At 48.8% G+C, this 11526-nt stretch overlaps 1 protein-coding gene across 1 annotated transcript in view; it reads left to right on the top strand.

Annotated features, from left to right (window-relative positions):
- The window catches only part of cacna1c (calcium channel, voltage-dependent, L type, alpha 1C subunit), a 90421-nt gene that overhangs the window by 47996 nt on the left and 30899 nt on the right, over window positions 1–11526 (top strand). Inside the window, 4 exon segments of the mRNA XM_062483648.1 lie at window positions 7572–7662; window positions 9661–9687; window positions 10349–10509; window positions 10644–10869. Coding sequence (XP_062339632.1) covers window positions 7572–7662; window positions 9661–9687; window positions 10349–10509; window positions 10644–10869 — 505 coding nt within the window.

The following is an 11526-nucleotide window of genomic DNA, read 5'->3' as shown; positions in this document are numbered from 1 at the left end:
CATACATATACAGTTAGGTCCATAAGTATTTGGACATTGACACAATTTTCATAATTTTGGCTCTGTATACCACCACAATGGATTTGAAATGAAACAATCAAAATGTGCTTTAAGTGCAGACTTTCAGCTTTAATTTCAGGGTATTTACATCCAAATCAGGTGAACGGTGTAGGAATTACAATACATTTTATATGTGGCCCCCCCTTTTTAAGGGACCAAAAGTAATTGGACAATTGGCTGCTCAGCTGTTCCATGGCCAGGTGTATGTTATTCCCTCATAAAGGGAGTTCGTTATTTCATTGACAAGGAGCAGATAAAAGGTCTAGAGTTCATTTCAAGTATGGAAGTTTGGAATCTGTTGCTGTCAACTCTCAATATGAAGTCCAAAGAGCTGTCACCATCTGTGAAGCAAGCCATTGTTAGGCTGAAAAATCAAAACAAACCTATCAGAGAGATAGCAAAAACATTAGGTGTGGCCAAATCAAATGTTTGGTACATTCTTAAAAAGAAAGAACGCACTGGTGAGCTCAGCAACACCAAAAGACCCGGAAGACCACGGAAAACGACTGTGGTGGATGACAGAAGAATTCTTTCCCTGGTGAAGAAAAACCCCTTCACAACAGTTGGCCAGATCAAGAACACTCTCCAGGAGGTAGGCGTATCTGTGTCAAAGTCAACAATTAAGAGAAGACTTCACCAGAGTAAATACAGAGGGTTCAGCACAAGATGTAAACCATTGGTGAGTCTCAAAAACAGGAAGACCAGATTAGAGTTTGCCAAAAAACATCTAAAAGAGCCTGTACAGTTCTGGAACAACATCCTATGGACAGATGAGACCAAGATCAACTTGTACCAGAATGATGGGAAGAGAAGAGTATGGAGAAGGGAAGGAACTGCTCATGATCCAAAGCATACCACCTCATCAGTGAAGCATGGTGGAGGTAGTGTTGGGCATGTATGGCTGCCAATGGAACTGGTTCCCTTGTATTTATCGATGATGTGACTGCTGACAAAAGCAGTAGGATGAATTCTGAAGTGTTTCAGGCAATATTATCTGCTCAGATTCAGCCAAATGCTTCAGAACTCATAGGACGGCGCTTCACAGTGCAGATGGACAATGACCCGAAGCATACTGCGAAAGCAACCAAAGAGTTTTTTAAGGCAAAGAAGTGGAATGTTCTGCAATGGCCAAGTCAATCACCTGACCTAAATCCAATTGAGCATGCATTTCACTTGCTAAAGACAAAACTGAAGGGAAAATGCCCCAAGAACAAGCAGGAACTGAAGACAGTTGCAGTAGAGGCCTGGCAGAGCATCACCAGGGACGAACCCCAGCGTCTGGTGATGTCTATGGGTTCCAGACTTCAGGCTGTCATTGACTGCAAAGGATTTGCAACCAAGTATTAAAAGTGACAATTAGATTTATGATTATGTTAGTTTGTCCAATTATTTTTGGTCCCTTAAAAAGGGGGGGGGGCACATATAAAATGTGTTGTAATTCCTACACCGTTCACCTGATTTGGATGTAAATACCCTGAAATTAAAGCTGAAAGTCTGCACTTAAAGCACATCTTGATTGTTTCATTTCAAATCCATTGTGGTGGTATACAGAGCCAAAATGATGAAAATTGTGTCAATGTCCAAATACTTATGGACCTAACTGTATATGTGTGTGTGTGTATGTGAGATGTGTGTGTGTCTTCAGGTTTGATAGTTAGACGGACATGCTTGCAGGCTGTTTGTGCCACCCAGGTAACAACATCAGGTATTCACGGTCCCAGTGTTGATCGAGTGTCTGAGGGGGGGGGGGGGGGGGGAGCAGCCTGTAAGCGTGTGTACAGGCGGGACAGCAGACACACGAGCTGTCCTCGGGGTGACTAATACTTTCCCGACAGCAGAGACCCCATCATGCCTTAGTCTGCCAGTGACTGGAATGATTTTTCGATGTTCTAGAACTGGAACTGTCTCAGGTGTTCTGGAAGTGGGATGGTCTCAGGTGTTCTAGAAGTGGGATGGCCTCTTAAAACAGACTGTTAGCCTATATTCCTCCATCAGCACCCAGAGTGCTAAAGGAGAGGAGACTAGAGGAGGGGAGAGCAGGAGGAGGAGGAGGAGAGGAGACTAGGGGAGGGGAGAGGAGAGATCTACCACTTCAGGGCTCTGATCAACACTGCCATCTAAAGGCTGGTTAGGGAACTGTAGCAGTCAGTCAGGTGACAGACCTGAGGCAAGAGGAGAAAAGACACACACACACACACACCCACCACTCACACACACCCAACACTCACACACACACACACACCCACCACACACACACATGTTCCACACTCAACCAGACACACAGGCACACACATGAGGGACCATTGATTTTCTTTCTGATCTGACTCTTCTCTCCATCCCTCTCTCCATCCCCCCCCCCCTCTCTCTCTCTCTCTCTCTCTCTCTCTGCCCATCCATTTCACAGTGTGGTCATTGCTTATGTCTCAATCTGGCCATCTCTTTCTTATCAAATCAAAATCAAATCAAATGTATTTGTATAGCCCCTTTTACACGCAAGCAAGTCACAGAGGGCTTCACATACGCCCATAGAACTGCCCCTCAACCAACCTAAACCCTCAAGGGTTTTCTTATCCCCAGTAGTTACCCTCCTCCTTTTTTCTCTCCATCCTCCATCTCTCTTTTTTCTTCATCCTTCTTTTTTTTGTATCTTTTACCCGTCTGTTCTCTCTAACCTCCATCCCTTTATTCTGTATCCTTCCTCCCTCCATTCACCTTGATAGGTAGACTCTGTCTCAGGGAGCCTCGTGTCAGCTGTCTAAGGTCACCTACATCCATCAGATTACTGTCACTCCTAGCATATGGTCACTGTTGGATGTCACACATGCGTGAGAGTGTGTTAGTGCTAGGAGGTCTTGACATTGTTTATGTGTGTGTGTGTGTGCGTTTGCGTGTGTGTGTGTGTGTGTGTGTGAGGGTGTTTGGGGGGTGTCTGTCTTTGTTTGTTTGTGTGTGTGTGAGGGTGGTTGGGGGGTGTCTCTCTCTGTGTGCGTGTCTGCGTGGTATGCTGATTCCCTCCATTTTGTTTGAGGAAGGAGTGACGTTGGCCGACTTGCTTGATAAGAAGAGGGGGAAGTTTGCTTGGTTTAGTCACTCCAGTGAAACCCATGGTAATACCTCGTGTGTCTCCGTGTGTGCTATGGTTTGATGTGGTGGTGTTCATATTCCCCTCTTTGCTTTTTGCTGTGTGTGTCATGCGCGTGTGTGTGTGTGTTTCTGTGTGTCGCTCTGTTTCTCTGTGCTGTTATTGGTCATCTGATCAGAGCTGGATATTACTGTCTCTCTCCTCAGAACAGTAGAGTAGTCTGACCTCTCTCCCTCTCTCTCTCTCCTCCATTCTTCTATATCCCTTTCTTCTCTGTCTAGCCTCTCTCTCTCTCAAATTGCTCTCTTCTCTCTCTCCCCTCTCTCTCTCTCTCTCTCTCTCTCTCTCTCTCCTTGTCCTTCTCTCTCTCTCTCTCTCTCTCTCCAAGTCCTTCTCTCTCTCTCTCTCTCTCTCTCTCTCTCTCTCTCTCTCTCTCTCTCTCTCTCTCTCTCTCTCTCTCTCTCTCTCTCTCTCTCTCTCTCTCTCTCTCCTCTCTCTCTCTCTCCTCTCTCCTTCTCTTCTATTGTATTATTCTAGCAGGTGTTCTGCCCTCTGTTGGCCTCCAACATACAGCAGAGCTACAGTTGCTCTCAGCTGAACTGAATGGTTGATCATGCAATCGACAGAATGACATAACAAAGACATAATAACTTCTTAAGATTAGAATATGTATGTAGCTATATTGTGTCTGTGTTTTTACCGAGAGGCAGGGGTGTGCATGTGAGTGTATGTGGGTGTATTTATGTGTCTGTGTGTGTATGTGTGTGCTCGTTGGGTCTGAGCCCTCCTCTTTGTTTCCAGGTAAGAGCCGTCGTTTACAGTACATCCGTGGAGCCGTGAAGAAAAAAGCGGCTATTCTTCGTAAGGCGTGTGCGTCTGCATGGCAAATCCTCTCTTACCTCCCACTGAAACATGCTAGCAGTCTGGGTCCCCTCTGTACCTTACTCCCCCTCTCCTCCCTCTCCTCCCTCTCCTCCGCTCCCTCCTCCCTCTCTCCCTCCCTCCTTTCGCTTCTCCCCTCCTTTCCTCCTCTCCAGTCCTCACCTCTCCTCTCTTCTCCTCCGCGACCCCCCCTCCCCTCCCCCACGCCCCCACCTCTTCGTGCATCGGACTGCCGTCCTGATCTTGAAAGCGTGACTCTCTCCTCCAGAGCAGTGGCTCCTTATGGAGATCTACTAAGATCCACTAGACTCTCTACATGCGTTTCTCTGTTTGCTAGATTACCTGGATCTGTGACTGCGTTAATATTCTGAATGATGACCGAACAGCATGTCTATCCTCATGTTCTGAATATTAATAGAAGGAGGAGGAGGAGGTGGGGGAGGGAGGGAGGGAGCGGAGGAAGTAGGAACGAATCCAACTTGGAACTCTTTTTTTGGTTATTTTAACGTTTGTTTTTTGAAAAGTGCTGCCAAGCCTGCTTGAAATATCTGGAAGCCCCGCCCCCTCCGTCGCATGGCTCCTCCCTCTCGTCCTCCAGATATTTGAACCAGAATCAGTTTGTTTTCCTCATGAATGACCCTGCAGACAGCCTTTTTATGAAACAGACTCTTGTTTGACCTGAGGAATGAACCCAAATGCATGCTGGATATGCTGAAACTGCAAGTCATAGTTTACAACTAACTAAGATATCGGAACGCCTGCCTGCTCGACTGAATATGAATATTAATCTGAATATGAATATTAATCTGAATATGACATGGTTGTTCTACGGTTTATTTCTGGGCAATTTGTTTTTGAAGGTATTTAAGGTTGTTATAAATTGTTGTCAGTGTTTCTGGATCAGAACAGAGTTAGTCCAGTAGTGTAGAACATCTGACAGTCGACACAGCTCTGTCTTCATTCCTGCTGCACATTCAGTGCTCTTTCTCTTGCGCTTGTTCCTCTTTCCTACTCTCTCCTACTCTCCCTCTCTATCCCTCTCTATCTATATCTCTCTCATACTCTCCTTTGTCTTTCCATCTTCCTCTCTCTTTTTCCCTTTCTCTCTCTCCGTCTCCCTCTCTTGCCATTCCTGTCTTTCTCTGTTTCCCTCTCTATCCGACTCTTCCTCTCTGTCTCCCTCCGTCTCTCTCCCTCTCTCCATTCCTTCCCCCATCCCTCTCTCTCCTCTGCCCTGCTTGCAGTGGTTCCGTAGCAGTGGGCTCTAACTAGGGAGGGTGAACTATTTCAGGCTGGCAGGAGGGATTATATATTTAACTGGCCTCAGGAGGAGCGAGGCCTTTTAGGAAGAGATGAGAGTGGAGACAAGGAGAGGTGAGGTGAGGAATGGAAAGGAGAGGGGGGTAAGGAGAAGAGTGAAGGGTGGGTAAAAGTGAGATGAGGAGAGGGAGAAAGGAGGACAGGACTTCACCTGTCCAAGGAGGACAGCACTTCATACAGGTCTTGTGAACATTTCAATGTGTTAAACCAATTATCGTATTGTCCCTACTCTAACTACAGCTATAAAGTATATTTTCCACAGGTAACCACGTCTTCCACCAGTGCATCTGCTGGGGCTGGGAGTGCATGGCTACTGCCCTCTATAGGCAGGGACGATCTCTGCAGCTCTGTGTTGGTCCTGAAGCATGCTGCGGGAACCTTGCTCCAACGCTGCATGCCATTGGCCGGCCCTCTGAGCATTCAGGGTTCTTATTGGCTGAGACGGGCCTCAGCATTAATGTTATTGCTTGAGCTGCGTTGATTTAAAAGCTTGGGCTGCTTCTGGCAGTTCTGCTCCGCGCTCAGCTCTGTGAAGTTTTTCATTCGGTTATGTTACGTTCTATTAGGTTCAGTTGCATTGTATTAGGTTCTGTTACGTTCTGTTAACACGTTCTATCCAAAGAAGGTTGTTTTTTTGTCAACCTCATTGAGTTAATTTTGTTTGGTTTGTGGGAGAGGTTGCTGACCACTTTTCCTGGTGGTAACCTTGCTCACGTCTTTGCTCCTCTGGCTCTACATTGGGACAGTGCTCTGAGGTGGGGGGAGGGAGGGAGGTGGACTGGAGTAAATGAGACAGGGTGGTAAAGGTTATTGGAAGGTGTAGGCTAAGAGACAGAAAGAGAGAGACACAGAAAGAAAAAGGTAGAAAGGCAATAGAGTGGAAAGTGAGAGAGGAAGGAAAGGGGTGGAGGGGGGGTGAAGGGGGTGAAGGGGTAAATGAGGGAGAGGGAAGTGGAGGAGTTGGATCCTGACACCTCTCTGCCATCTCTCTCTCCACCATATTTTACCCACAAGCACCCTGCTGTCATCCCTCGATCCTCTCCCCTCTTCTTCCCCATCTCATTGATGAAGAGTGGCAGAAGCAATAAGAGAATATTCTAATAGCACTTTATAAATGTCCCTCATTTAGCCAATCCTTCATCCAGTCCCTCTCTCCCTCCTCTCCATCGCTCCATCTCTACCTTGGTACAATATGGCCCTCTCCCTCTCATGTTCTCATTTCCATTTTGAGATTTTTCTCGCCGTTTGTGATTTTCTCCCTCCCTCCCTCCCTCCCTCCCTGCCTCCCTCCATCCTTCCCTCTCTCCATCCCTCCTTCCCTCTCTCCCTCCCTCCTTCCCTCTCTCCATCCCTCCAGCCATCCATTTGACGATGTCTGCTGTTTTTTCCTTCCTTCCTCTTCTCTTAACTTCTCCCTCTCCTCCCTCGATTCTCTTTTCCCTCTCCTCCCTTCCAATCGCTCAGGGAGGCTCTGTCAAACCAGGAGTTCTGCAGGTTTTGCTGAATAGGACTTAAATGATAGGATGGTCAGTGAATGACAGTGTTATTCGACCAATGAGAATCATGGATTTTCAGCTGATCTTTCAGTACTGCTACATCCTGAGGAAGAAGTCCTTATTTGGTGTGGGTGAGGTTTGCTTGGGTATACTAGGAATATATTATCTGCTACTCCAAATAATACATAACAAGGTAAATGTAACTAACTCTTTATTTTTCTTTTGAAAGTATCCTTAATCTCTTCTCCTTTCCTTCTCTTTTCCTACTCAACCTGTTTTTTCATCAGCCAGCTTCTTCGGCAGTTGGGGGTCAAATATTTAAATACAAATAAAAAACACCAATCGTTAAGTCCTGGACGACTATCAGTTTGTCTGTCTGTCTGTCTGTCTTCTGTGTGAGGGCTTGGACCTGTGATGTACTGTGTGGGAATGGGACTAGAACCAATTGCACAGTGGTCAGAAGGGAAGGGCCACAGTAATAACCAGCATATGATGAGGGTTGTGTTTCTAACCTTGCCTTGGTGATTCATCCCTGTTTTCTTCTGTCTTTATCTGTGACTCTCCCTCCCTTATCTCTCTGTCTCGCTTTTTCTCTTTCTCTCTGTCTTTTTCCCTCCCTCCCCCTCTCCCTCTCCTCTGCCCCTCCCTCCCTGTGTCTTTCTTATCCCCCCACCCCCCCCTCTCTCTCTTTCTGTTTTTCTCTCTCTCTCTCCTTCATTTCGGGCCCACAGTGAGCATGCCAGCCAGTGAGAATGAGTCGGTGAACACAGACAACGCTCCAGCTGGTGACATGGAAGGGGAGACATGCTGTACGAGGCTAGCGTAAGTACCTCCCCCCCCCCCCTCCTCACCCCCTCACCGTGCTCTCTTCTCCCTCCTCATCTCTCTTCTTCCCGGCCACTCCCTCCTCTCCCGTTCTGTCATCTCTCCTTGACTTTTTCTCACCCCTTCTGTCCTGCTCCCGCTTTTCCTCCCCTCTCAGTCACTCGCCCCTCATTCCCTTCTCTCCCTATATCCCCTCACTCACTCTCCTTGGCTCTCTCTATCTCACGCGCCTGCCTTTACTTTTCTCTCTCTCTCTCTATCTCACCACAGTCACTCACCTCTCTATCCCCCCTCCTCTCCTGTACTCTGCTCTAATTACCCTTTTCTCTTCTTCCCTTCATCCTGTTCTTTACTTCTCCTCGGCGTTGCTGCTGAAGTGTTTTCTCCTGTCCTCCGGGAGGGAGGCTGACTCATTCAATCCTTTCTTTCCCTCTTCCATTCAGATAGGCTCATCCCCTCTTTTTTTATATCAGGCAACACCACAGCACGGACCTAGCCTGCCTCTCCTCAGCTTCACACACACACACACACACTCACACAGAAACTCCTAAGCGCGCCAAAAAAACCGCACGCGCACACTCACACTCACAAAGAGCCGCACAGACGCGCGCACGTCATTCCGATGCAACACGCACACAGTGACTCGTTCACAAATGTCAACACGCAGGTGTGACCGGGGTGTGACGGAGGTGTGAGTAGAGCGCTGGCACACAGAGGCAGCTGATACACTGTGCCGGCACCTCCTCCTTCCATCCTTTCTTCATCTGTCGGTTCCTCGTCGTTGTCGTTGCTGTTGTTGTTGCTGCCTCTGGCAGACACATCCTAGGAACACAGGTCCCTGTAAGCATCTGTAGATTCACACTAGCTCCAGCAGCTCCGTCCAGCAGATAGCCTGTCTGTGTGGACACACACACAACACACACACACGCAAAACACACACGCATGTACATCAAACACAACAGACAAACAGAAAAAACACGTAAACAAATATGATGTATGATATGATATATTGGGGTGGGATATTGGGATGAGGCACTGTGCTGAGATACTGTGGTGAGATACTGGGGTGATATATTGGGGTGGGATATTGGGATGAGGCACTGTGCTGAGATACTGGGGTGAGATACTGGGGTGAGATACTGGGGTGAGATACTGGAGTGAGATACTGGGGTGAGATACTGGGGTGATATACTGGGGTGAGATACTGGGGTGATATACTGGGGTGGGATACTGGGCTGAGATACTGGAGTGAGATACTGGGGTGAGATACTGGAGTGAGATACTGGGGTGAGATACTGGGGTGATATATTGGGGTGATATATTGGGGTGGGATATTGGGATGAGATACTGTGCTGAGATATTCAGATGAGCAGTATGAAAACAGCTCCTACATCCCTGACAGCTACTCTGCCTGCCACGTATCGACTATCTGTCTGCTGGTCTAGTTAGCCCCTTACCCAGAGTCAGCTGAGGCCAGTGTGGCATGTAGGCGGTGGTGGCTGTGTGAGTGTAAGATCTGACCTGGGAACAGGGCTTAAAGCTATGATTTCCCTCTCAGCAGGGGGACAGGAAGATGACTGGTGTTTAATGGAGCATTGCTAACAGGGCCTCTCTAATGGGCAGCAAGTGAAGCCCCAGTATCATGGTCCAGCACTCTCACACACACAGGTGCACACAACCGCACACACATGCTGGCACACACACACAAACACTGGCTAGCAGTTCAGCGTACAGTTCAAAGGGACATTCCGGTCTCCTAGGATCGCTGTCTTCCATGATGTCATGTCCTGTTGTGGTCTGTTTTGCATGTCCCACCCGGGCCACACAGTTTCTGGGGCCTCAGTCCAGCCTGCTTGGGCCCACAGCCCGGTTCTGGTTCTGGGAGACCAGTAGGGTCTAAAGTCCAAACTTGGCTGCAAGCGTCAGTGTGACCCAGGTGGGAGGTAGCCCATGCTCTCTGTATGTATGTATAATACATTCTGTTTTCTGTTCCAGAAATAGGATCTCCAAATCCAAGTTCAGGTTAGTACATGTTTCCATCTGTCGACTGGTTCCGTCCTCTCCCTCTCTCCTTCTGTCTGTCCCTCCGCCTTTCTCTCTCTCTCCCTCGCTCGATCTGTCTCTCTCTCTGTCACTCTCTCTGTCTCTCTCTCTGTCTCTCTCTCTGTCTCTCTCTGCCTCTCTCTCTCACTGTCTCTCTCACTGTCTCTCTGTCTCCTTCCCTGGCTGCTGCTGGACTTGTGTGTGTGTGTGTACCATGTCCTGTGTGATGTGAGCTTTGTATGTTGTCCTTACTTCACCGTGTGCCACCACTGCCACGACTGAAAACATAGTTGCCATGGCAATGAGGGTAGTGTGCACCAGCTCCTATCAGAAGACTGGCTGAGGAACAGGCCACGCCCCCCAACCAGGATGTGGTTCATTTAATGATAATGTTTCTCTTTCAGTCGACCGCCCCCCAGTCACATTGAACGCGTACAGATGATTTTGGTTTTAAAAGGTTTCTCTCTCTTCTCCTGTCCATCTTCTTTTTCTCTCTCTCTCTCTCTCTCTCTCTCTCTCTCTCTCTCTCTCTCTCTCTCTCTCTCTCTCTCTCTCTCTCTCTCTCTCTCTCTCTCTCTCTCTCTCTCTCCCCCCCCCCTCACTCTCTGTCTCTCTCTCCCCCCTCACCCTCTCTCTTCAGCCGGTACTCTCGTAGGTGGAACAGGTTGTGCAGGCGGAAGTGTCGAGCGGCCGTCAAATCCAATGTTTTCTATTGGCTGGTCATCTTCCTGGTCTTCCTCAACACGCTGACCATCGCCTCTGAACACCACAAGCAGCCTCACTGGCTGACTGACGTACAAGGTACACACACACATACACGCTGCTGCACACTCACCTACACACACAGTGACGCCCGCACACACACCTACACGTACACACAGCCACCCAGCAAGGATGGACATTCATCTCCCCTCTGTGTCTGTCCCCTCTGTCAGACATAGCTAACAAGGTTCTGCTGGCCCTGTTCACCGGAGAGATGCTGCTGAAGATGTACAGCCTGGGCCTGCAGGCGTACTTCGTGTCCCTGTTCAACCGCTTCGACAGCTTCGTGGTGTGCGGGGGCATCCTGGAGACCATCCTGGTGGAGACCAAGATCATGTCCCCCCTCGGCATCTCCGTGCTGCGCTGCGTGCGCCTGCTCCGCATCTTCAAGATCACCAGGTGGGGGAGGGGGGGGGGGTGGAGAAAGGAAGGGGAAGGATGGAGAGATGGGGGGCGGGGTGGAGGGAGGGATGGATGGATGTCTGTCTGCCTGTCTGTCTGTCTGTCTGTCTGTCTGTGTCCCCTGCCTGCTTGTGTGCCTGTCTCTCAGTGGACAGGTTAATTTCCCAGGGAGCATGGGTGTCTGTCAGGATCACTGATCCAATAGAGAGAAATTAAACTTTGTCAGTCTACTGGGCAGCTGCACCAGCTCTCTCCTCCCCCCTCTCTCTCCCTTGCTCTCTCTCTCAGTCGTCTCTCTGACTTCTGTCTGTCTGTGTGTGTTTCTGTGTCCCAGCGTGTGAGGCAGTGAGGGTTTACTGAACATGGTCCTATTTAGCGAGAGCTTGTTGGAGGCCTTCCTGCAGGCAGTCAGTCAGACCAGGGACACCTACACCATCCAAAGTCACAGGACTCATTTTGTCAAAGTCAGGACAGACACTGCCGGGAGACTGGGGGAAAAGTGCTGTGCATTATGGGTATTTTACTCTTGACTGTGGTCTCAGTGTCCCCTAGACACTGGGAATTGCTTAGCGTCCTCGTGCATCGTGGGCACTGCAGTCTTGACTGTGGACTCCTTGTCCCCTACTTGAACTCTTTCGGTAACCTGATGCATCA

Source organism: Osmerus eperlanus, chromosome 17 (assembly GCF_963692335.1).
Source record: "Osmerus eperlanus chromosome 17, fOsmEpe2.1, whole genome shotgun sequence".
In the NCBI taxonomy this organism is placed as follows: Eukaryota; Metazoa; Chordata; class Actinopteri; order Osmeriformes; family Osmeridae; genus Osmerus; species Osmerus eperlanus.
The sequence above is the reverse complement of the archived record's forward strand: the minus strand, read 5'-3'. Positions and strand labels throughout refer to the sequence as shown.